The 26701-nt window shown below is 42.5% G+C and overlaps 1 protein-coding gene across 1 annotated transcript in view; it reads right to left on the bottom strand.

Annotated features, from left to right (window-relative positions):
• Nucleotides 1–26701, bottom strand: part of ATRNL1 (attractin like 1) — a 981827-nt gene that overhangs the window by 726394 nt on the left and 228732 nt on the right. The window contains exon 17 of the mRNA XM_054982776.1: nt 12695–12883. Coding sequence (XP_054838751.1) covers nt 12695–12883 — 189 coding nt within the window. The remainder of the gene's footprint in view (nt 1–12694; nt 12884–26701) is intronic.

Genomic DNA, 26701 nt, shown 5'->3' with positions numbered 1-26701 from the left:
GAGCTCTTGCTAGAGGAGAGCTCTTGCGGCGGCGGAGGAGCCTTGGCGGCGGCCGCAGCAGAGCCTTCTTGGCGGCGGCAGTAGCTGTGTTTGGGGGGCGGCAGCAGCGTTTGCTGCCTGTGGGGCGGCACATTTGGGTGGAGTGGGGGTGTTGAGTATTATCTCCGTGCCCCTTCCCGCTCCCCCAGTGGGCCGGTTAAGCCCCCCCCCTTTTATTCAGGTGGTATATGTAAAAAAAAAATGCACACACACACACACACACAGAGTGATTTGCCTGCACCCCCCCTCCCCTCCATCCCGCTCTTTTTGCCCGGGTGGTGGTTGGGGGGCTGGGGATTCACAGGTTTGAGGGCTTTGGGGGCCTTATCCCATACTTAGGGGTCATTGTGCCTTCTGCCTGCCTTATTACTTGTGGCAGTTGGTGGCATCCATTTTGTCACTGAGCTTCTGGCTGCAGTTGGTGGCTGTTGCCACCTGGTGGCTGTTGGGGAGCAGTGCCCTACTGAAGTAGTCAGCATATAGGTTGCTGCCTTTAGCTGTGAGTCTGTGACATTGAATAGCGGTTGAGAGGGTAGGCAGTGAGACATAAATATTTCATTAATTGGGTTGGGATGTTTGCCGGCGCATACACAGTTATAATGCCTTCCAAAAAGGGAACTGGCCCCTCTAAGGGCAAGCAGCCGGCTAAGTGCCCTGCAGTTAGGAAGCCCCCGCCTACCATTTCCTCATCAGATGAGGACGACAGTGGGCCCACTAGGCGTGAGCTCCTGGAGAGATTTGCAGCCTTAGAGTGGGACAAGGGACAAGGGCTATTAACGGCGCTGGTGAGGCCATGGCGGGCCGCTAAGAAAGTGCCTAGGAATGAATTTTATAATGATTTCTTCTCTCTTCTGTCTGCTCTGGAGGGCTCGTCCAGGGAGATGGCTGCAGAGGAGGGTCCTTCGACCGCGTTACCCGAGGGCGCTTTGGAGGTCGAGGTGGAGGTGACGGATGATGTAGGTCAGGTGGCCATAGCCGTGGAGCCGCCTTTTCCTGAGGGTAAGTCGGCTATGCATCAACAGACGGCCAGTTGGCCGTGGGGTGTTGTGGGGCAGCAGTTGGCGGCTGGGACATCCCAGCCGATTTCCTATCCCTTGCATACGCCTGGCTGGCCTGCTCATGATTCTCTCGGACAGGGCGCCCCTCCTGCGGCATTTCCTATGGGTCCGGGTTATGCCTCGGGGCAGCAACCTTATGGCTTGCCAGTCTATGGGGGGCCTACCAGGCTGGACAGCCACGGTATGCCTCTTTCCACCCTGGGTGGGTATGGGGCTCATTTTAGCCCCCCCCCCTTTGGGCTTTTCCCCATATGGCACTGTCCCGTATAGTGCTTTGCCACCCGGGGACACTGCATTGCCGCTTGGTGATCATTTGACCCAGGCAACCCGGGAAAAAATTATACGGGGTGAATATGTGGACGTTTTTACCCTTCTCTTCAGGGAACTGAAGAAGAAGGATAAAGATGACATAGATGACAGGGATAAGGAAAAGATCCGGCGCAGGCGGATTGACAGGTCCTGGGGTCACTGGCTGCCTGGGTTCCTTATCTATGCTGGGGTCTTGGCCAGGGAGCAGCCTGCCAGGGCTCTCCCCCTGTTTCAATATATGAATATTGTATACAGGGCTTATACCGACTTTGAGGGGGTGGTGTGGCTACGCTATGATGAGGAGTTCCGCATGCGTGCGGCTTTGACCCCTAGCCTTCCCTGGGATCAAACATTGATCCAACTTTGGGTTCAGGAGATGGGCCCCTCCAAGTCCATTATTGAGGATAGGACCGATAGCGGTCACGTGATTATCCGGCCCACGCAGGGTACAGGTTCCCTCGCCTCCGCGGGGCAGCAGGTTAAACCACAGCTGCTCTGCTGGGACTTCACGTCCAGAGGAGTGTGCAACCGGCGTGTGTGCAGATTTAGGCACAAGTGCCCCAACTGTGCCGGCCCCCACGCCCGTTCTGCCTGTCCGAGGGGACGACAGGGAGGTCAGGGGGGAAAATGTTTTGGGGGCAGCGGGGGTAAGCAAGGGCTTGGAAAAGGGGCCCAGTCCGGTAAGGCTGAGGGTACTTGAGCGGTTGCTGCAGGTATACCCGAGGCGCAGGGACGCTGTTTATTTACTTTTAGGTTTTAGGTTCGGTTTTAGAATCCCTTTTCAGGGACCCAGGACGCCTTTCATGGCAGCCAACCTTCTGTCAGTGGCTGGCATGGAAGATGTGGTACGCCAAAAGATCTTAAAGGAGTGTGCTGAGGGCAGGGTTTTAGGTCCCTTTGAAGCCCCTCCTGTCCCGTCCCTGAGGGTCTCTCCTTTGGGGGTGGTGCCAAAAAGGCTCCTGGAGAGTTCCGCCTCATTCACCACCTGTCTTTCCCCAAAGGGGGGTCGGTGAATGATGGCATCCCTGAGGGACTCTGCACTGTGCACTACACTTCCTTTGACCAGACGGTCAAAGTGGTGCGCCGGTGTGGGGTGGGAGCTGAAATGGCAAAGTGCGATATCAAGTCCGCCTTTCGCCTGCTCCCTGTTCACCCAGAAGACTTTGATCTTCTGGGTTTTGCATTTGAGGGCAAGTTTTATATGGACAGGGCCCTTCCTATGGGGTGTTCCATATCTTGCTCTGCTTTTGAGCGCTTCAGTTCCTTTCTGGAATGGGAGTTGCGTCGTCGCTGTGCCTGCCCAGACACCGTTCATTATTTAGATGACTTTATGGTGTCTGGACCTGCTGGCACGGGGCAGTGTGCCAGGCTACTGGCAGGGTTCATGGAGCTCACTGAGGAACTGGGGGTTCCCTTGGCTCATGAAAAAACGGAGGGACCGGCTGTTGTCCTGACGTTTTTAGACATTGAACTGGACACGGTTCAACAGACCTTGAGGTTGCCATTGGAGAAAGTGGTGGACCTTAGAGCCAGGTTGGAAGACTGCTTGAGAAGAGACAAGGTATCTCTCCTTGAGTTACAGCAATTAGTTGGCCATTTAAACTTTGCCTGTAAGGCAGTAGCGCCTGGGAGGGCTTTCCTCAGGCGGCTGTGTGATGCTATGGGGAACTTGCGGTTGCCCCATCATCGCTTGTGTATTAACAAGGGGATGCAGGAAGATTTATTAGTGTGGAAGGAATTCCTTGCCACCTTCAATGGGGTGACTTTTTGGAGGGAAGATCTGCTGTTAGAAGCTGAACTCCAGGTCACCTCGGATGCCTCCGGGTCTACAGGCTTTGGAGTCTTTTTCAGGGGGCATTGGTGTGCTGACCAATGGCCCGCAGATTGGGTAGCCCAGGGATTGCCCAAAGACCTTACGTTTTTGGAATTCTTTCCCTTGTTAGTGGCCGTGTGGCTGTGGGGGTCACAGCTGGCAAACCAAGCTGTCCACTTTTGGTGTGACAACCTGGCTGTAGTGCATGTGGTCAACACCATGGCATCTCAGTCCCCCAGGGTGATGAGGCTGGTGAGGGCCTTTACATTGAAATGTTTGCAGAAGAACATTTTGTTTAGGGCCAGACACGTTCTGGGTGTTAATAATGGTGTGGCAGACACTTTGTCTCACCAACAGATGGAACGATTCTGGCAGCTTGCCCCCTGGGCTGACAGTCAACCAGCAAGGATGCCCCAGGAGCTGTGGGAGCTTGGACGGCGGAAGTAAATAGAGCCATCCAGCTGTCCATTGCCCCCAGCACACGCCGGGCCTACGACCGTGCGGTAGGGCAGATCTACAAATTCAGGGTAGCAGCAGGGCTCCAGCAGTCATGGCCCATCCCCCCTGAACACCTGATGCACTTTTGTGTAGTGCAACATGGGAGGGGTCTTTCTGTTAGAACTATCAGGGGACAGCTAGCGGCTTTGGCCTTTGCCAGCAAGGCGCACGGCCTCCCTGAATTCACGGGTGTTTTCAGGATTAGAAAAATGTTAGAGGGGTGGGCCAGGGAAGTTAGAACGCCAAGTGACCCCAGGCAGCCCATCTCCCCTTCTGTTTTGAAGGGGCTGGGGACTGCTTGGGGTGAGGTATGTTCCTCGGCATTTGAAAGGAAGCTATTCCATGCAGCTTCCTTGACAGCCTTCTTTGGTGCTCTGCGAATCAGCGAGCTAGTGTCCTCAATCCGTGAGGATGCTTCTGGCCGTGCCCTGGCTGCCAAGGATGTTAAATTTTTAAGGGATAAAGTCTCCCTTTTGATTAGGCGGTCCAAGACGGACCAGCGACAGCGAGGGAGCACTTTGCTTCTCGACTCTTGCAATGAGGAGGAGCTATGCTCCGTTAAGGCCCTCAGGGAATATGTCACACTTCATGGGGATGACCAGGGGGTCTTGTTCCGCCACGAAGATCAGTCCCCACTGACTAAATATCAGTTTTGGGTGGTGACAGAGAGGGCGCTTAAGAGAACTGGCCTGTCAGGGGTCAAATTCGGCACCCACTCCTTCCGGATTGGGGCAGCCTCGACAGCAGCTGCTATGGGGTACCCTCAGCAGGCTATACAGAGAGTGGGCAGGTGGCGGTCAGGAGCATATCGTGCCTACATCTGGCCCCTGCCCCTGCCTTAACTTTAAATGGCAAACTAATTGCTCTTTCATCAGGTGCCGTGTCGGGCCGTGCGAGGAAGAGAATCCTGATTTGTGGCCACAGCATGATGTTCTGGGTGGCTCATCAAGGCAGGAGAACGCCGATGGGATCTCAACTGGGTTTGAGTGCTGTGGCCACCGTGGAGTGGCAGGGCCGGCGCGGCCTTAAATGGCCTGGCCTGTTGCCCCTTCTGTTTCAGGGACGGAAGGGTCCTCCCCCGCATATTTTGGTCATTCACCTGGGTGGTAATGACCTGGGATTCATGAAGGGCAAAGCCCTGTTGCTGCAAGTAGCTGCGGACCGAGTGTGCTTATAATTTGGTCAGAAATGCTACAAAGACGGGTTTGGAGGAAAGCTTTAAATCCCAAGGCTATAGAGAAGGCCCGGCGTAAGGCCAACCATGACATTAGGAAATCTTTGGGGCAAGGCTTGGGCGTTTATGTGCCACACCCCAAGATTAGGGCCGAATTTGCCCACCTCTACCGAGGCGATGGTGTGCATTTGTCACCAGGGGGCAATGACATTTTTATGGATGACCTGCGGCAAGGGCTTCGGGTGGCTCTAGGCCACCTGTGGGGCGTGAGGGTCTAAGCAGAGGCTTGACCCTTGCGGTGGCAGGAGATTTTGGGAATAGGGTGCGGGCTGGTGAGCACCCTGTGGCACTTCCCCGTGAGTGGGGACAGGGCTGCCATTAAGGGCGGTATGCATGGTTGCGGCTACCGTACACTGGCAGAAACCTGCGGGGATCCTCAATACAAGGCCTCCCCTCATGCCTTGCAGCTGGCGCGTAACAGGTGCTGGCGCGTAACAGGGGATCCATGGCCTGGCAGCCCGGGTTGCAGCCATTCAAAGGATGGCCTACACCCGGGGGTGTGGGGCTCGCCCAGACAGGTCAAGGCGGAGGTCCGGAGTTGACCCCAGGGTTTGACCTGTACCGCTTAGTTGGCCCTTGCCTTGTTTATGTTATGGTGATTTAATAAACGGCCCTTTACTTCCAAGCCTGTGTCTGTCTCTTCCTTCCGGCTGGGGTGGCAACTGCACATCTCTTAGCAGCCATCCATTGTTTTCCCTATAACACTGAAGTGCTTTTTCAAATACTAATTCAACAAATCAAGTAAGACACAAATCCAAATCTCCATAAAAGAGTGAGTCAATCCTCTTTTCACCCTTATTGTGAAAAAAATCCTTAAAAAGTAACTTTGGTTACCCATGACATACTAATACAAGTGTGATGGTTAATCATAGTCCCATATCCCCTCTAAACCATAAACTATATTTAATCTATATTTAGCATCCCATTTTGTAGAGAGGGAAACTAACTCAGGCAAAATCCATACAACTATAGTAGTATGTCAGGGGCAACCTGTGCAAGATGGCAGAGGAGAACAGAGAGATGCATGCATGAGCTTGGCAATAAGCTGAAACATGCATATCCTGGTTTAATGCTAATGCAGTATGGGGATAAAAGGATACAGAAAAGAAATAGCAGTTATGCCGAAGAATCACTTTCTTCTTCAGCTTTTATAGATGGGCCAAAGGTATGTTAATATTGTAATACAAACAAAGAACAAAATGAATTTTACAGATATGAACATTAACAGGCCATTCTCATATGCACATATTTAATGTGAAGATGTTTTATTTTACATACTTCTCTGAATGTGCAGAAAAGACTAACAAAAGTTAAATATTCTGCTATGCAAAGTGACAAAACAATGTCCTCACTCTTATTATACAATAAGTAAATATGAACATTCTATGCAAATGGGCAAGAATTAAAATAATTTATCATTCTTTTTAAAAAATACAAGCCTCAGGAAAAATGTTTTATGGGAATAGTCATTTTACTTGTTTTCCCTTCAAACTTCCAAATGGCTCAGTTCTGGTAAAATGTTTTACGGAGATTTAATTTTTTTTTTATTGGCTGAATACAAAACAGTTTTAGAGAGCTCCTTTTATATGATATTGAACTGACATCCAATAAATCACATTATACTTACTGAATATGCAATTTTATAGACCTCCCTCAAGTAACAGCTAAATTAAACACACTTCTCTTGTTGCTCTTCTTCTTTGTAGCACAAAGAAAGACACTATTGCCTAAACAATCTCATTTCTCAAAGGTATAAGTTATGAAGATGGCTCACCACCACAAGCTCCTAGATCTCAGAAGCTGCTGCAAGATATTTCCCTCAGAGCTTGATGATACTTGATGCCAATACTCTAGCATCAGGCATATGTTAGGGACAGGTCAGAAGAACCACAATAGCCGAAACCATAACTGAGACTTAGGGCCAAGCTACAAGTGACGAATGACACTTGAACGGCAAGTGGATTGAGTGGAGCGCAAGAGAACAGGGAGAAATACACTTGCCGTTCAAGTGTCATTCGTCACTTGTAGCTTTGCCCTTAGCCAATCTTTTTTCTGGCTATAATCAATGGCTGGGGGTGAAGCTGGAACCTGGAGCAGGCAGGAAGCACTGGTTTATTAAACAGGCAGGGTAGGTAAGCAGAGAGCTAAAATTTGAATATTGTGGTTCGGTGACATTGAGGACATTCTACGTTACACAATAGATCATGTTGCAAGCAATAATATTTTTTTTGCAAAACCTCCTCTTTAGGTCTGCACACTGAGAATTTTTCATTATAATTTCTGATCTGGACTTTGTGGAAGAGAATTTATCATAATTGTTTATTTCCAGGTAGGATATTACCAGTCCAGGAGTCAAATCCATGTGTTTTTTCTTCAGGATGATTATTTTCAATGGAAAATCTATTCATCTGAGGCAGCTGTTTATAAAGATAATGGCACCAACTTTGCACAGAACACAGTCCTCCCTCTAATCTAAAGAACTCCTAAGTTTCAAGCAGATGGAATAAAAGTGGTCAGTTTTACAGATTCCCAAATTAATTATTCGAAACAGTGATTTCCATGTATGCTTTCAACTTAGGAATTCTATTTTGCACGCTCTTATTCCTCATTTCACCAGGTTCTATTCCTAGGGTTGCCAGGTCCCCTTACCCTCCCAGCAGGAGAGGGGACCCAGCACTTACTTTCTCTTTTTCCTGGCAGCTCCCTCATGATGCAAAGCATGAGTGCGCTCTTGGGGCAGCGTGATGAAGTCAGTGACATCATCGCACCAACACCTGGAGCATGCCTGGGAGGCCTCTTCTCTGCCTTTCCTCCCCGCTGGTCAGGTAAGCGGTAGCAGGGGGTGAAAGTTGGGACTGGGAGATCCCCTGCCCCCACTGGGGAAATGGGATTCCTATCTATTCCTCATTTCAGCTACTATAGTATAATGGTTAAGTGACTGGGCTCCGAATCAGCACTTTGCTGGTTCGACTCCCACTACTGCTATGAACTCTTCAGGTAGCCTTGGGTAAGCCACTCCTCTCAGCACCAGCTCCCCAGCTGTATTGTGGGTATGATAATAGCACTGTCTTTGTTCTCTGCTCTGAATAGGCATTAATCTGTCCAGAAGGGCAGTATATAATCACATTGCTGTTGTTGTCAGGTTGTGATTTCTCTTGGGTTGGTAACGGTCTTTGTATAAATCAAGCCCATCCAAACAGGAGGGAGTATCATGACATCTTCCTATTCTCAGAGGCACCTATTGTACAACCTATCGACTCTACTCCCTTCCTCACCTTAATTGGGCTCTATGTGTCCCTAGTAACTCAGGATAGACACAATTTGTCTCAGACAAGAAGATTCCTGGTTCAAGCACGTTCATCTGAGGAATATCATATTGACATAGTAGCCCTCAAGTGTTCATCTGATTTCATCAGCAAAGGTACCCCCTGAATGTATTTATATCTGGAATGGCTGAAGTAGACTACAGAGCAGGCAGAACTCAATTTGACCTGACTCATTGCAATGTAGGCATGTAAAAAAATGTGTGGCAACAACATAGAAAAGAGATGACATCTGTAAAGTATTGCGCAACAATACTTAGTATAAGTATGTGAGCCCTAAGGGTCCCCCTCCTGACCAACTTCCATCCTGCTGACCCTTCCACAAGGCCTCCCACAGGGATGTGCAGGGCAGGGTTGCACCACGCTCAGCTTCTGCTGCTCTCCCAGAGGGCTGTTGTCTTCTTTCCCTCTTTCTGAGCCCCTCACAGCACCTCACAGCACCTCACAGCACCTTGTTTCTCTTTCTTGGCCTGCTTTCAAAGCTCTCTTTTATCTCACTCCCTCATCTCCAGACCCACTCCCCGGACCCACCCCTAGTATGTGGGTCAGTCCCAGAGCCAGGGGCTGGAGCACCGCCTGGGGAAGCTCCACCATTTCCCCAGCCCACCCCCATCTCCTGTGGCTCCTAGGATTGTTAGGGCCTTTGAGTGGAGCTGAGGGGAGGCTGGGCAACTCTCCTGCTGGTCTCAGAACTCCCACACCCTGTCAGAGGCTGGCATGATGACTGGCTCCAGTGCAGCCTACTAGGAACCCAGCTGACTGTGTGTGCTGACCATGCTGCAGTCATGACACTGCCTTGTGACCAGGTACCACAGCTGCCTCATGTGAGATCGAAAGGGGCCTTACTTTACATGCCAGTGACTATAGTTAACACCCAGCGGGGGACCCACATTCGAGTGCGGGCCTTAATTGACTCCGGATGCACTTGGGATTTGATTGCCCCAGTCCTAGTCACAGGATTGGGGCTGAATGTATGTAAATTGAACCACCTCACTGTATTTGAACAGATGGACAGATCTCGAGTGACAGGAGTCCCAGCCAATGCAGAAACTGAAATGGTCCCGGTGGGAATGGGGAACCATTGGGAAGCTAGAACTTTTGTCATGACTGATGCCACTAAATTCCCATTGGTATTGGGAATAAGATGGCTATGGGACCATGACCTGTATGTGAAGTGGAAAACCAGAGTAATATGTTTTGCAGGGGTGGGGGATTGTTGAAGTCATGTATAGAACCCAGCGTGGGGTCCAAATGCCCCCTCCCCTCTAGAGACTGCTCTCCTAACTCAGGAGGAGATTGAGCAAATCCCTCCAGAATACCAAGACTTGAGCCATGTGTTTGACAGGGAGGAAGCCGATGAACTTCCCCCTCATAGGGCTACTGACTGTGCCATAGAGCTAATCCTGGGGCAAAAACTGCCAAAGGGGAAGCTTTACTCAATAAGCCCAGGGGAGCGGGAGGAATTGCGGAAATTCATTGACAAGAATCTAGCCAGAGGATTCATCCGCCCAGCTAGCTCCCCTCATGCTGCGCCAGTGCTGTTCTGCAAAAAAGAAGGATGGGGGGTTGAGACTGTGCACTGATAATCAGGGGATCAATGCGGTGTAGCTGTCCAATGCCTACCACATTCCCCTGATTAGAGACTTGTTGGGAGTGGTGTCTCAAGGAAAAATCTTCTCGAAACTGAATTTACAAGATGCATATTTCCAAATGAGAATAAAGGAGGGGGATGAATGGAAGACTGCTTTTAATACCCCTTTTGGGCAATTTGAATACAAAGTAATGCCATTTGGATTACAAGGGGCTCCAGGGGTGTTTATGAATCTAATTAATGAGGTCCTACACCAACATTTGTATAAGGGTGTGCTTGTTTATCTAGATGACATGGTGATTTATTCGGAAGATTATGAGTCCCATGTCAAACTAGTACATCAGGTACTGAAAACTCTCTGGGACAATGACCTGCCGGTGAAATTATCTAAATGTGAATTCTATAAGGAAGAGTTGGATTTCCTGGGATACAGAATTTCAAAGCAAGGGTTAAAAATGGACCCCGCAAAAATTCAAGCGGTGGAGGGGGACCCCCCGAAAACCAGGAGACAGTTACAATCACTCCTGGGGTTTGCCAATTTCTATAGTCCCTTCATAAAAAAAACTTTGCTCAAATATCCTTACCCTTAACTGATAAAAACCAAGGGGAAAGGACCTCAAGGGATGAAGCCCAGTGCTAAATTAAATTGGACAGAAGCGTGTCAAGAGGCTTTTGAGCACTTAAAGACTTTGTTCACTTCAGAACCTATCCTAAGTCACCTTGATAAGAATCGAAAGTTCGTGGTACAGGTAGACGCTAGCAACATTGCCATGGGAGGAGTTATCTTACAAGTAGATGAGGAGAGGAAGCTGCACCCCTGTGCTTATGTGTCAATAAAATTCTCTGAAGCCGAGCGGCACTGGGCAGTGTGGAACAAAGAAGCTTCGGCAGTTAAACTTAACCTGGAGACATTGGTTGGAGGGGATGAAAATGCCATTCAAAATCTAGACTGATCATAAAAATTTAGAAGCTTTGTGCACCCCACGAAAATTAGGCATCAAGCACCTCCAGTGGGTGGAGTTCTTTTCCAAATTTAATTTCACACTGAAGCACCTCCCTGGCAAATCTAACTTCCTGGCAGATGCCTTTTCTCGCATGCCTCAACATGAAAGCCAGAGAGAGGAAGTGGTAGGCACGATGTTTTCACCAACCCAATTGGGGGGGGCAGTAACCACCTGGAGCCAAACAAAACTAGAGACATATAAACCTTCAGTCGTGGACTGGGAGGAAAAAGCAAAAAAAGAAAAAGCAGTTTTCTTGGGGAAACTGCCAGTTTTCTTGGGAGTAAGCCCCACTGAATAGACCAGAGTAAGATTCTGAGTAGATCTAAAGGTAGAATTACCTTTAAGCCCCTCATGATACTTTTTGTTACTTTATTCAAAAGGAAGGTGCTGGTTTAAAGCAGATGTACATTTGATTGAACTGTAAGAGATTTTTATTCCCTGTTATAGTCGTGGGGAAATTGCTTATTTCTCTTTCATTAAGAGATGGAATTGTAGCATTTAAATAATTTCTGTTACTCATCAAGTGGTATGTGTGTATAACAAAATACGCATGACTTTAAAAAAAACCCAACGATTTAAATAGCTTTTAAAACACAAAAGCCAGTTTGGTGTAGTGGTTAAGAGCGCAAGATTCTAATCTGGAGAACTGGGTTTGGTTCCCCACTCCTCCACTTGAAGCCAGCTGGGTGACCTTGGGTCAGTCACAGCTTCTAAAAGTTCTCTCAGCCCCCACCAACCCCACAGGGTGTTTGTTGTGGGGATAATAATAACATACTTTGTAAACCACTCTGAGTGAGCATTAAGTTGTCCTGAAGGGCAGTATATAAATCAAATGTTATTGTTGTTATTGTTGTTAAAACTTAAAAGCTACATAGTGGAGTTTTTAAAAACTATTTTCTGATTTAGTTCAAGATTTCTATTCTTGCAATTTAAGTATTATAATCACAGATTTTTATTCAATGTCTTTCTTGGAAGTCTTCCCAATTACTAGACAATGTATTAAACAATGTGACAGTGTATGTTTCATGCTGTATGGTATGTTAATGGGTGCGGGCAAGAAATTCTGATCCCAGCTCATTTATGGAAAATAGTCTATAAATTAGAAATGGTTTATAACGAACTATAGAAAGGATAAGCAAAAATACATTTTAGCTTCTCTATATTACTCAACAATCACAGATAAAATCAGCATTTCAAATATAGTTAGAAAAGGAAAATAGGAAACTGCTTTATGGGTCATCTAGGCTGTACCACAGTGTCTCTTCCGATTTGCAGTGGCTCTCCAAAGTCCTAGCTGGCCACCCTATCCCACAGCTGTGACTTAATGCTTGGTGATGTGTAATATGGGCGCGACTGTCCATTTTAGACTTTATTACATTGACTGATTTGTTTTAATCTAATTTATGCTATCTGTTTTTATTGTATTTATTACCACTTATGATCCGCTCTGAGCTCGGTTGCAGGGAGAACGGAATATAAACAGAATAAAATAAAATAATAATTTATCCAGACATGCTCAGGAATTAATATGGGGCCTTCTACATGCAGAGCTATGAGGACTTGGACCTTTCCTAACTGAATAGCTATGAGTTGGTTCAAATTTCATCTTGGCTGCAAGGTCACTAGATACCAATAGGCAACAGACTTCCATCAGTATGGAAATAAAAATACCTAACAGGATTGCTACAGGAATTGCAAGCTAATATACATAATATGTTTGGTGTCTTCAGGATAAAGGGCTACAGAAATATAATTGCTCTTACTATATTTTTATGCTCTTACTAATTACCAGACTTAACAATGTTCACTTCAAATGAATACTTACGAGAGCAGGTAGTGGTCTGCCACTCTAGGCACTGTCCATATGGAAAAGAGATTATGTAGGCATTTGAGTCAACACATCGTTTTGTACTGCTACACCACATGCACTCCATACCGCTGCTTGTACAGTTGGAGCATGTCATCCTGAGAGAACACGGCTTTTTGCAGGGCCTAGCATTTTGATTTGGACTAACTAAAGTCAAAAGAAAAAAAGATACAGTAGAAGTTCAGTATTTTTCTTGCTTTACCTTATTTAAGCAGATATAATTCAACACAAATATTTTTCTTTTTGTTTATCCTGGAATGTTTTCAGCAGGCCACACTTGCAAAGAAGAATATGTAGATGTTTTGTACTAATTCAAACAATTTCTTCAATGTAGCAACTTTCCTCTTACAGGAAATCTATTCTACAAGCTGTTTTACTAAGATCCGGCTGTTAGTAAATACAATAGTCAAAATCCAAAAGTCAATTTACATACATACACTGTAAAAAAACATTAACTGAACATACTTTTAATAGGTACAGTAATCTATGACCTTCTGTTTCTCCTGCATTTGGTAAACAGTGCATAAATAATAGTTATTTACTTCACTGGTGATATATTCTCTCTTAAACAGTGTGCATTTTGTTTAAGAGTGTGATTTGTCACAAGAGCGTCTGCCCCCTGGCATAGTATTTGCAGTCAGTACAAATGCAATGAGAAAAAAAGGGAAACATTATTTTATACATTAAGGAGAACATTTTTCACAGAACAGTGCATTGTCTAGCATGCATTGCCCCTGAAATCAAACACAAAACTTTTATATCTAGAACAATTAAGAAGCAGTGGTAGATTTGTGAACCTACAGGTGGGGCCCAAAGATCTCCTAGAATTACAACTGATCTTCAGATGATAGAGGTTAGTTCCCCTGGGGGAAAAATGACTGCTGTGGAGGGTGGAGACTCTGGAATTACACCACACTGAGGTCCCACCCCTCCCTAAAGTCCACTCTCCTCAAGCTCCATCCCCAAATCTCCAGGAATTTCCCAACCTGGCATTGACAAACCTAAGCAGCAGTGTACAATTTTCTGTTGGACACAGAGTAATTTTAGCTATGTACAGCACAGAGAAATATATGTATATTCATTATTTTCCCCATAAAAGATTCTTAACCTAACAACTGATTAACTGACATCAGTCTATTCATATGACAAGCTGTCATATATCTAACATTATTTCAAATCTCTTTTTCAGTTTTCAATTCGACAAGATTCCCAAATAAAATTAATAAAAAGGGACTACTCAAATTGCTCCATTGTTCTTTAACTTATATCAGAAGTTGTTAACAGTTGCTTTATCATAAAACTAAGAAACAGGATATAAGCAGCATGTTCTTGAAAGATGAAATCAACAACTCTAAAACATTAGCAATTGTGAAAGTTTAGCAGTCATGTTCCAAAACATTTAACATCTACACTCCAACAGTAGCTGCTGTCTCTTTCAAAAGAGAAAACAAAATTATAACTGCAATTCGTAATAATAGATGACAGTTACATTCCAGGCATGAATATCATGAAACAACAACATTATTGCTGCATATTTTATGATTGCTTCACCATTTTGGGAAATACAAATGTGTATATAAGAAAGGAAACATTTTGTAGAATCCATGTTTTATTTATGAAATGTTGCAGTTTCCATGGAGAACCTCACTTGACAAACCTTTTTTACATGGAAGGGCAAAGAAAAAAATTAATATTCCTATACCCTGCTGCATTGCTTCAAATAAGGTATTCCTGTAACATTAATTCAAGAGTAAAGTTTTCCTAATGGACTCAATGTTGATGTCTGCAAGAGGAGTGGATCGTTAGATTATGCCTGACAGCATTCCAAAGACTGCATCACTTCATGAAACAATTCATGAATACATTTTAGACCTTTTCCATTTTCACTGTTTTGTTGTTGTTACTTCTTCACATTAGTGTGGTAATGCAGTCTACGCATGGAGGGCTTGACATATTAATTACATTATAATGTCCTAAACAGGAAACTCTTTATGGTCTCTTTACTTTCTAGGCTATATTTATGGCAAAACTACAACACAGAGGCAGTGCTAAAAAAATAAGAAAAAAATGACTATTTAAACAGGTACAGGAGGCAAATTAATTATTCTAATGTGTGTATATCCCAGTGTGTTTTGAACAATTAGCTCTTCATTGGGGGAATGTGGGACATCTTTGTTAATTTGCTTCAAAAAGAGCTGTGACCAGATAACTCCTGCAATGCTCACTGATGGAGTTCTTTAACATTCCTTGATAAAGTTATCTCACATTCCTTGATAAAGAACTAACTGTTAGAAACATGTTGGGATCTATACAGTGGAATAAGTGCTTGCTTCCTGCACCTGTTAGATTCTCATTTTTTTTAAATATTTATGGCAAACAGCTATAGTTCCTCAATTCCAAGAAAGCTCATGCTACCATTTTAATGACACAAAAGAGACTCAGATCTACAAAACTTCAAAAAGATCTTTGGAAAAGGTTTCTCTAAATAATATTTAGTTTGCGGTAGAAACTGAGATTATTCGGCCCCCACCCAGCTGGCAGCCAAGGGCCTGAGGCCAGGGGCCACATTTGCCACCACAGAGGAAAAGTGGCAGCATTCCCCAGCCTCTTTGGGTCGCATGGGGGGGGGGGCAGGGCTAAGTGCCTTAACAGGACAGCCCTGCCCCCATATCGGCACTTGCCGCCTTGTGCTCAGACAAAGCAGAGTGTTTTCGCTTGCTCCCAAGCACTTTGGGGCCGAAGGACAGCTGAGAGGCAGCAGGCGGTCCAGTGCACAGCGGATCAAAGCAGGCCGTGCGAGTAGCGAGCAGCAGAAGCTCCGGTGCTGTTTTTCTGCGCTGCGTGCAGGATCAGTGCTTTTGGGATGCACATCTCTGTTTCCGTGCGGCGCAGTGCCTGCCCCCCCCCCCCGTTTTTCTACCATGCTCATGCAGTTTGTTAGGCAGCTCCTGCCTCCCCGTTGCTGGCTGAGGGCTGCTTGGTTGGCTTCATTGCTCCCCACCGGGGGGGGGGGATAGGGCTGGAAGGGCTGGGGCTTTACTTTCCTGGGCTGACGGCACAGTGTCCTTTTGCTTATCACTCCCCCCCATTTTTCTTAGCGATTGGTGCCTCAGTTGAGGGGTTATTAAGGGGGCTGTTTGGGAGGCTTACTGTGCAGGCTTGCCTGGGTTCATGCAGCCTTCCCTCCTCCTCACATACAGCTTTCGCTTGGGGGCCAATCGTTGGTTAGTCACCCCTAATACTTTTTTCATTGTATGTACGATAGGGTTTGCCCTATAGGGGGCTGTAGGTTCATCTTCAAACAGCTCATAAAGAAGGGGCAGCTATTTTATTGCTGGTTACGGCCTTCTTATAGGCATAAGCGGTGGCCATTTTAGTGGGACTCTGTGTTCCAGGCATACGTTGGCGGCCATTTTATATTTGGTTAGGAAGCTTTTGGCGGGCATTTTTTTTATTGCATTTTGAACGCAATAAAATGATGCTGGATCAAATTAATCAAGAAGACCACATAAATATTGGCTGGGACGAAGAAATATCGAAACGAACAGAACTGTTAGCTGGCAGGCTCATTCCCAACTGAGTGGAGTCTTCGGCTCCTTGGAGCTTCAGCCAGCCTACTGTATTTTCAGCTCCCTGGAATTCCACACGGAAGATGTCTGCTGTTATCTAATGCCATCCATTTTGTTTGTTTTTTTAAAAAAATTTATTAGGTGAGTAATAAAAGACAGGAAAAAAATACAGATTTTCCATTAATCCCCTTGTTTTCTTATTCCCCCACCCTTTCTCCTCCCCTTATCTTAGACTTCCAACAGTTTTCCAACCCGCTGTCCACCTCTACATCTAATATCTCTATTTAACTTCTATAATTAATTCTTATACCCTTAATTACCTTCTTTAAATGCTTTCTATATTAAAATACATTTCTAAACCATAAATTACATTTCTAACTTATCTATATTTCTTGTAAAGATCAACATCTCCTCTCTAGTTATTCAATTAATAATTATCTAGCCCCCATAACTCCCCCTTCACGTCCCATTTCTTCTCTAAATACTGTTTCAATTTTCCCCAGTCATTAAAAAATTCTTCTGAATTCTGTTCTCTTAGCTTCCTCATTAGTTTATCCATTTCTACCATGTACAGCAATTTTTGTATCCAATTTTCTATGGATGGTATTTCTTGCGTCTTACAGAGCTGAGCATATAAAATCCTTGCCGCCACTGTCATATAAAATACTAGTGTTCTGTCTTGTACAGGAACCCTTTCTAAATCCAAATTTAGCAATAGCAATTCTAGGTTTTTACTTATTTGCCTTTGTAAAATTTCTGACATAGCTTCTATAATATTCCCCCAGAACTGCTTTGCCATTTCACAAGTCCACCACATATGATAAAACGATCCTTCATGTTTCTTACATTTCCAGCATTTATCTGACATTTGATTATTCCCATTTGCTATCTTCTTTGGCGTTAAATACCATCTGTACATCATCTTATAGATATTTTCTTTAAGATTGGTACACGTAGATATCTTCAAAGTATTTTTCCATAAGTATTCCCATGCCTCCATTGTTATATCTCTGTTACAGTTTATAGCCCACTTCACCATCTGTACTTTAACAGTCTCATCCTCTGTGTGTCATTTTAACAAAATCTTATAAACTTTAGATATCAATTTTTTGCCATCTTCCAATATACATTCCTCCAATTCAGAGTTTTTCAATTTAAATCCAGATTTCCAACAATCTGAGTCATACAAATCTTTAATCTGTCTATACTTAAACCATCCATAGTGGGAGGATAACTCCTCATTTGTTTTAATCTTGATCATATTTTGTTCCACTTTCAGCACCTCCTTGTAAGTCAAGCATTCCTCTCTTTTATAAATTATTCTCGCGTCAATAGCTTCCAGTGGCACCACGCACATTGGAATACCTTCATCCAAATATTTTTTATATTTTAACCAAACAGTGAAGAGGCTTCTCCTTACATAATGATGCAAAAACATAGAGTCGGCTTTAATTTTATCGTACCACAAATAGGCATGCCAACCAAAGAGCTTTTTATAACCTTCAAGTGTTAAGAGCTTAGGGTTTTTTAATAACATCCATTCTCTAATCCAGACAAGACATGTTGCTTCATGATATAATTGTATATTTGGTAGTTGTAGTCCCCCTCTTTCTTTAGCATCGCATAACACTTTCATTTTCACTCGGGGTTTCTTCCCAGCCCATACAAAGTCCGATATTTTTCTTTGCCATTTATCAAATTGTTTGTTGTCTCTTATTATTGGTATCGTTTGCAATAAAAACATAATTCTTGGTAACACATTCATTTTAATTACTGCTATTCTTCCTAACCATGACAGACTTAACTTACTCCATTTGATCATATCTCTATCTATTTGCTGCCACAGCTTCTCGTAATTGTTCTTGAATAGATCAATATACTTTGCAGTTAATTCCATCCCCAGATATTTCACTTTATGTGTTACCTCACAACTGGTAATGTCCATTAATTCTTGTTGTTTTTGCTTGGTCATGTTCTTACACAAAATCTTTGATTTTCTTTTATTGACATAAAATCCTGCTAAATCTCCAAACTCTTTTATCTTAGACAACAATTTAGGCATATTTTGAATCGGATCTTCTACTATGACCATTACGTCGTCTGCAAAAGCTCTTACTTTATATGTAAATCCTTTGATCTTCATGCCTTTTATTTCGTCATCCTCTCGTATCTGCATTAACAAAATTTCCAAAACCATAACAAACAACAATAGAGACAATGGGCACCCTTGTCTTGTACCTTTCTGTATTTCTAATCTCTTAAGTTAATTCATCATTTATCACAATTGCTGCACGTTGGTCTTTGTATATTGTTCTTACTGCTTGAATAAATCCTTTCCTCATCTGTAATTTCTCCATTGTGACGAGCATAAAATCCCAATTTAAATTGTCAAACGCCTTCTCAGCATCCACAAAAAAGAAACCAACTTCTTTTTCACAATGTCTGTCATAATATTCTATTGCATTTAACACTGTCCTTAAATTGTCTTTAATCTGTCTGTTTGGCAAAAATCCTGCTTGCTCTTCTGCTATAAACTTGATCAACCATTCTTTCAGTCTTTCTGCCAATATTTTAGCAAAAATTTTGTAGTCATTGTTGAGTAAAGTTATAGGTCGATAGTTCCTCACGTTAGCCAAGTCCTGCTCCTCTTTCGGAATCAGTGTTATATTTGCCTCGTTCCATGTTTCTGGTATGTCCTGTCCCTTTAATATTCCATCCATCACTTTTTTCAGGAAAGGTCCCACTTCTTTAGCTATTACCTTATAAAATTTAGCCGTTATCCCATCAGGTCCTGGTGCCTTCACCAGCTTTGTCGATTGTATTGCCTCTAAAATCTCATTCTCAGTTATTTCTGCATTTAGTTTTTGTATCAACTTTTCTGATATTACCGGTAAGTTAATTTTATCCAAATATTGGTCAACAGCGTTCACATCCACCCTTTTACTCTGATATAATTCAGCATAAAACTTGTAAAACGCTCTACTTATAGCTGATTGGTCCGTTAACATTTTGTCATTCTCCACAATCTTAGTTATCATTCTCTTTTCTCTTCTTTTTTTCAATTGCCAAGCTAAATATTTCCCCGGTTTGTTGGCCCCTTCAAATGTCTTTTGTTTTAGCTTTTTCAATTCCCACTCCAATTCCTTATTCTCCGTAACTCTTATTTGTTCTTGTAACATCCGTATCTCTTGATGTAATTTCTTTTTCCCTGGTCTTTTCTTTAATTGCATCTCTTTAACTTTAATTTTTTCCTGAATTTCTTTCCGTTTTTCCTCTTTTCTTTTCTTGTCTCATGCATTTAAGTCCATTAAGATGCCTCTCATAACAGCTTTATAGGTGTTCCATACCTTATCCGTTGGCACCGATTTGTCTAAGTTGTATTGTATAAAAAATCTGGTTTCTTTCTGTAACATATCTAGGTTGCTTTGGTGTTGTAATAAGTCTTCATTAATTCTCCATCTATACTTTTTCACACGTTTTCCAAATTTCCACATGATTGGGTTGTGATCTGAGCTCACTGAGCCCAGATCATGTCGATTCTCAATAAAGATTAGTGTCTCGCAGAAAAAAAGTATATTGCTTAGTCTTAGGATTACTTCTTCTCCAAACATCCTCTAAATTCTCCTGATTTTGTATTTCAAAAAACGATTTTGGTGGTAGTCCCCTTTTCTTTTGTATTCCCTTTGTTTTTTTGTCTGCTTGCAAATTTGCCACTCCATTAAAATCGCCCGCCAAAATTATTTGAGCATATGTCACTTGATCTAGTTGATTCATCAATTCTTTAAAAAAATTATCCTTCACACCATTTGTTGCATAAATTTCCACTATCAAAATCTTTTGTGAATTCCAAATAAATTCCACCACCACATATCTGCCTTCCAAATCGTTAAATATCATTTTAGGTTGTAGCTCTTCTTTAATATACAAAAAAACTCCTCTTTTTTGTTTAGTTGCAGTCACAAATTCTCTACCCAATTTGCTATATTTTAAATATTTTAGATCTTGTTTTTTGACATGGGTCTCTTGTAAACAAATTACACTACATTGTTGTTTAGATAGCAAATGAAAAATAGCCTTGCGTTTGGAAGGTGAATTTAGTCCATTTACATTTCAAGATATTACTTTACACTCAATTATATTCTGCGTCTCTTAGGTAAGTCTTTTTCATTGTCAAGAAAGAACATCTCCATCTCATGTTGTGATCTGATGGTTCTTCTAGTTGATTTGAATTCAAAACTCAAACCCTCTGGTATCTCCCATCTGTATCTTATATTTAGCTCCTTCAGGATCTGGGTAAGTTCTTTTTTTTTTTTTTGAAAAATTTTTTATTGGGTTAGAATCCGTTATTTTTACATTTACATTCAATTTTCCCCAAATTTTTCATTTCTAACCCCCTCCCTTTCCCCCCCTTTTGTTGACTTCCAACAGTTTTCCAACCCTTTGTCACTTTTCCCTTACTTCTATTAAATTTCTCTATCTAAAACAAATACATATTCTCCATTATACTAAGCAGTACATCCTTAACTACTTTTCTTATTATATACCCAAACTGTAAGTCTTTGTTTCCATCTTAGATAAACAATTTATCCCTTTTTCCAATTTTAAATATTTCTATATTTCTATATCATAAACCTATATATCATAAACCATAAAAATCTTACACATTTAAATCAAACAATTTGACTTATTCTCTATGTATTACTCATTCTATCTTTTTATGGTAATTCTATATAACTCTCGTCACATAGTCAATCAATTTGACTCGTCTATACATTCAGTTTGGTGCATTATACAAATCTTATCAAAGAAAGAAAATATTGTTGGTTACTCAATCCGTATATTTAATCCTTATCCTTAATTATTTTCTATCAATATTCTATTTATTAACCAATATATATCTATATATATATCAATCTGTTAATCTAACTGCTTATAAATTCACATTTATCTCTTCCCCCCCCCCCGGTAAAGTCACCCCCCTCTACATTTTATTATACTTCAGTAGTTCTCAAACTGCCACAGTTTTCCTCCCACCTCCCATTTCTTCTCCAGATATTGTTTCAGCTTCTCCCAATCTGTGTTAAACTGCCCTGAGTCCAGATTTCTCAGTTTTCTTGTCATCTTGTCCATTTCTGCCATGTACAGCAATTTGTAGGTCCAATCTTCAATAGTTGGCACTTCTTGTACTTTCCATTTTTGCGCATACAAAAGTCTAGCTGCTGCTGTCATATAAAATATCAACGTCCTATGATGGGCTGGAATTCCCTCCATTCCCAAGTTTAGTAGCAGGAGTTCTGGGTTCTTATTTATTTGAAATTGTAAAATTTCACTCATTTCTCTTATTATTTCCCCCCAGTACTGCCTAGCTACGTCACACGACCACCACATATGATAGAGGGAGCCCTCATGCTTCCTACATTTCCAGCATTTATTAGAAGTGTTCAAATTCCCTAGCGCAATCTTCTTTGGTGTCATGTACCAACGATAGATCATTTTGTAGATATTCTCTTTAATATTTGTACATGTCGTTGTCTTCATTGTAGTCTTCCACAAGTATTCCCATGCCTCCATTGTTATCTCTTTGTTAAAATTTATAGCCCATTTCACCATTTGTGTTTTAACTGTCTCATCCTCAGTATACCATTTCAACAGTACTTGGTATACCTTGGATATTCTTTTCTTGTCCTCTTTAAGAAGGATCTGCTCTAGTTCCGAGTTCTCTATTCGTATACCTCCCTTTACAGAGTCCGAGTTATACAAATCTCTGATCTGTCTATACTGGAACCAATCGTAGTTCGGTGATAGTTCCTCTTGCGTCTTTATTCTAAGTTTAGATGCTTCTATTTTAGTTATTTCTTTATAAGTCAAACATTGTCTTTCGTTATCAACAGCTCTCGGGTCTATCACCTCATATGGAACCACCCACCAAGGAGTTCCTTCTTGTAGGTAAATTCTGTACTTCTTCCAGATTGTGTATAGACTTCTCTGTACAAAATGGTGCAGGAACATCGAGTTGACCTTTACTTTGTCATGCCATAGGTATGCATGCCATCCAAATATTTTTTTATATCCCTCTAGGGCTAATAGTTTCTTGTTCTTTAATGTCATCCACTCTTTCAACCAAACTAGGCAGATTGCATCGTGGTAAAGTCTCAGGTTGGGCAGTTGCATTCCGCCTCTTTCCTTTGCATCTTGTAAAACTTTCATTTTCACTCGAGGCTTCTTGCCTGCCCATACAAAATCTGATATTTTCCTCTGCCATTTTTCAAATTGTTTAGAGTCTCTGATGATTGGTATTGTCTGTAGCAAAAACATCACTCTTGGTAACACATTCATTTTAACCGCTGCAATCCTACCCAACCATGACAGATTGAGCCTATTCCATTTAATCAAGTCTCTCTCAATCTGAATCCACAATTTTTCATAATTATTCTTGAACAAATCTATATTCTTTGCGGTCAGTTCAATTCCCAAATATTTCACCTTACTTGTTACTTCACAGTCCGTTGTTTCCATTAACAATTGTTGTTTCTGCTTAGTCATGTTTTTGCATAGTATCTTTGACTTCTTTTTGTTAATGAAGAAACCTGCCAAGTCTCCAATCTCCTTGATCTTATCTATCACTTTTGGCATGTTCTCCAGTGGGTCCTCTACAATTAACATTATGTCATCCGCAAATGCTCTGACCTTGTATGAATAGTCCTTTATTTTTATTCCTCGAATTTCCTCGTCTTGTCATATTTGTATCATCAGAATCTCCAATACTAAAATGAACAACAGTGGAGACAACGGGCAACCTTGTCTTGTTCCTTTGCTTATAGTCAATTTCTTGGTCAGTTCATCATTCACCACAATTGCTGCAGTCTGGTCTCTGTAAATTTCCTTAATTGCTCTGATGAATCTTTCTCCTAATTGTAGCTTTTCCATAGTGGCAAACATAAAGTCCCAGTTTAAGTTGTCAAATGCCTTTTCAGCGTCAACAAAGAAGAAACCAACCTCTTTATCACAACGCTTATCATAATATTCAATAGCATCAATCACTGTCCTTAAATTGTCTCTTATTTGTCTGTCTGGCAGAAAGCCTGCTTGCTCCTCCTCTATAACTTCCGAAAGCCACCCCTTCAGTCTCTCCGCCAGTATCTTCGCAAAGATTTTATAGTCATTGTTGAGTAACGATATAGGTCTGTAATTTTTCACACTAGTCAAGTCTTGGCCCTCTTTTGGGATCAATGATATGTTCGCTTCAGACCAAGTGTCTGGAATCCTTTGATCCCTTAAAACTCCATTGATCACCTCCTTTAGGAATGGTGCCAGCTCATTGGCCATAGTCTTATAAAATTTAGCTGTAAGTCCGTCTGGCCCTGGCGCCTTTCCTAGATTTGCAGATTGTATTGCCTTACTTATTTCCTCATCCGTTACTTCACTGTTCAGTTTATTTCTCCAAGCGTCCGAGATTTCTGGAAGTGTCATTTTCTCCAAATATGACGCTATTGAATCTTTATTTACTTCTTTCTTATTATACAGTTTAGCGTAGAATTTATAAAAGGCTCTACTAATGGTATTCTGTTCCAAATACGTTTTGTCATCTTCACAAATTTTATTTATTGTTTTCTTTTCCCTTCTCTTCTTCAGTTGCCATGCCAGGTACTTCCCAGGTTTATTTGCACCCTCAAACACTTTCTGATTCAGCCTTTTGAGATTCCACTCCAATTCTTTATTACTCATTGCTGTTAGCTGTTCTTGCAGTATTTTAATTTCCTGGTATAATTTCTTTTTCCCTGGTCTCTTTTTTAACTGTATTTCCTTAGTTTTTATTTTCTCCTCAATCTCTTGTCTCTTCTCCTCTTTCTTCTTTCTTGCTCTACCATTTAAGTCCATTAGTATGCCCCTTATAACCGCCTTATAAGCATCCCAAACTTTATCAGTTGGTACTTCTTTATTCACGTTGTATTGTATGAAAAACTTTGTCTCTCTTCTCAATATTTCCATATTCTCTTTTTCCTGTAACAAATCCTCATTTATTCTCCATGCTTTCCTTTTCCTCCTTTTCCCCAGCTTCCACATAATTGGGTTGTGATCTGAGCCTACCATCGGCATTATTTCTACATCTTTAGTCCATAACGCCAAATCTTTTGAGGCCCAGATCATGTCAATTCTTGATAATGTGGAGTGCCTTGCAGAATAAAAAGTAAACTGCCTACTTTTAGGATATTCTCTCCTCCATACATCTTCAAGAGTCTCTTGTTGAATCAACTCAAAAAAGAGCTTTGGTAATAGTCCTCTTTTCTTTTGTGCCATTGTAGTCTTTTTATCCAGTTCCAAGTCTGTCACTCCATTGAAGTCTCCAGCAAGAATTATCTGGTCATATGAAAGATCATCTAAATGCTTCCTCAAATCCTCAAAGAAGCTCTCTTTTGCACCGTTGGGTGCATAGATTCCGACTACCAACACTCTCTTTAAATTCCAAGTACATTCCACTGCTACAAATCTGGCTTCCACATCTTTCATTATGAATTTTGGTTGTAGCTCCTCTTTTACATACAACACCACTCCTCTTTTTTTCTTACTTGAGGCCGCTACAAAGTCTTTGCCCAATTTTCCCAGTTTTAAATATTTTACATCCTGTTTTCGAATATGAGTCTCTTGCAAACAAACAATATCACATTTTTGTTTTAGTAGCCAGTGAAAAATATTTTTTCTCTTATTCGGTGAATTTAGTCCATTTACATTCCAAGATAATACTTTACACTCCATATTCATAATCTTGTTGGTAAGTCTTTTTCATTGTCCCTTATAAATCGCTCCATCTCCCGCTCAGATCTGATACGCTTTTTGGCGCCTCCAAATTCGAAGGACAAACCCTCTGGAAGCTCCCATCTGTACCTGATTTTCATGTCCTTCAGCATCTGGATTAGCGCTTTATATTTTTTCCGATCTAGTAACACTGATCTGGGTAGTTCCTTCATTATAATGATTGTCTTGCCATCGATCTCCAATGGATCCTGAAACTGTTTAGTCACAATCTTCTCTTTCATGTTTCTTGTTGTAAATTGTACAATCACGTCTCTTGGTACTTTTCTCTGGGTTGCAATTCTCGAGTTCACACGATATGCCACATCTAGGATAGCCACAACATCCTCCTCCTCCTTCCCCAGGTATTCAGCTAACACCTCCGTCATCTGCTCTTGCGCTGTCTTTCCTTCCATTTCCGGCAGGCCGCGAAATCTGAGCTGCTTCTCCATATGTCTACTTTCCGCAACCGCCATCCTTCCCCTCATCAACCTCATCTCTGTTTGTTGCGTATCTGCTAGGTTCTCCATCGCTCCTTCTACTGTTTTAACTCTCTGCTGCGTCACTTGTAATTCACTTTGTATTGTTGGTTGTTGGGGGTTTTCCGGGCTGTATTGCCGTGGTCTTGGCATTGTAGTTCCTGATGTTTCGCCAGCAGCTGTGGCTGGCATCTTCAGAGGTGTAGCACCAAAAGACAGAGATCTCTCAGTGTCACAGTGTGGAAAAGATGTAGGTCATTTGTATCTACTCAGGAGGGGTGGGGTTGAGCTGAGTCATTCTGTAAGAGTTTCCCAGGGTGTGGAATGCTAATGGCGGGAGGCTTCACTGAGTCATTCTGTAAGAGTTTCCCAGGGTGTGGAATGCTAATGGCGGGAGGCTTCACTGTATCCTGAGGAGGTTCTTTTGCATATGGATTGGTGCTTGATGTGCTAATCTTCTCTGCAGGGCTATTGTCGGGTGTGGAGTGTTTTGTTGGCCTGGTGTTTTTCAGAACTGGAGCCCATGCTCTGTTCATTCTTAAGGTTTCTTCTTTCCTGTTGAAGTTTTGCTTATGCTTGTGAATTTCAATGGCTTCCCTGTGCAGTCTGACAAAGTAGTTGGAAGTGTTGTCCAGTATTTTGGTGTCCTGGAATAAGATACTGTGCCCTGTTTGAGTTAGGCTATGTTCAGCCACTGCTGATTTTTCAGGCTGTCCAAGTCTGCAGTGTCTTTCATGTTCTTTTATTCTTGTCTGGATGCTACGCTTTGTGGTCCCGATGTAAACTTGTCCACAGCTGCAGGGTATACGGTATACTCCTGCAGAGGTGAGGGGGTCTCTGCTGTCTTTTGCTGATCGTAGCATCTGTTGTATTTTTCGGGTGGGTCTGAATACTGCTTGAAGGTTATGCTTTTTCATAAGCTTTCCCATCTGATCAGTAATTCCTTTGATATATGGCAAAAACACTTTTCCTGTCCATCAATTCTTCCTCCCCATGGCTCCAAATGATGAATGTATCATCCACAAACCGGAACCATACACTGGGTTTGTGGGGTGCTGATTCTAGAGCTGTTTTTTCAAAATGTTCCATGTAGAAGTTTGCTATAGCACCCCAGAAACCCAGTGTAT

The sequence above is a fragment of the Eublepharis macularius genome, chromosome 6 (assembly GCF_028583425.1).
Source record: "Eublepharis macularius isolate TG4126 chromosome 6, MPM_Emac_v1.0, whole genome shotgun sequence".
Classification (NCBI taxonomy): domain Eukaryota; kingdom Metazoa; phylum Chordata; class Lepidosauria; order Squamata; family Eublepharidae; genus Eublepharis; species Eublepharis macularius.
Note: the sequence above shows the minus strand (reverse complement) of the source record. Positions and strands in the feature narration are given on the sequence as shown.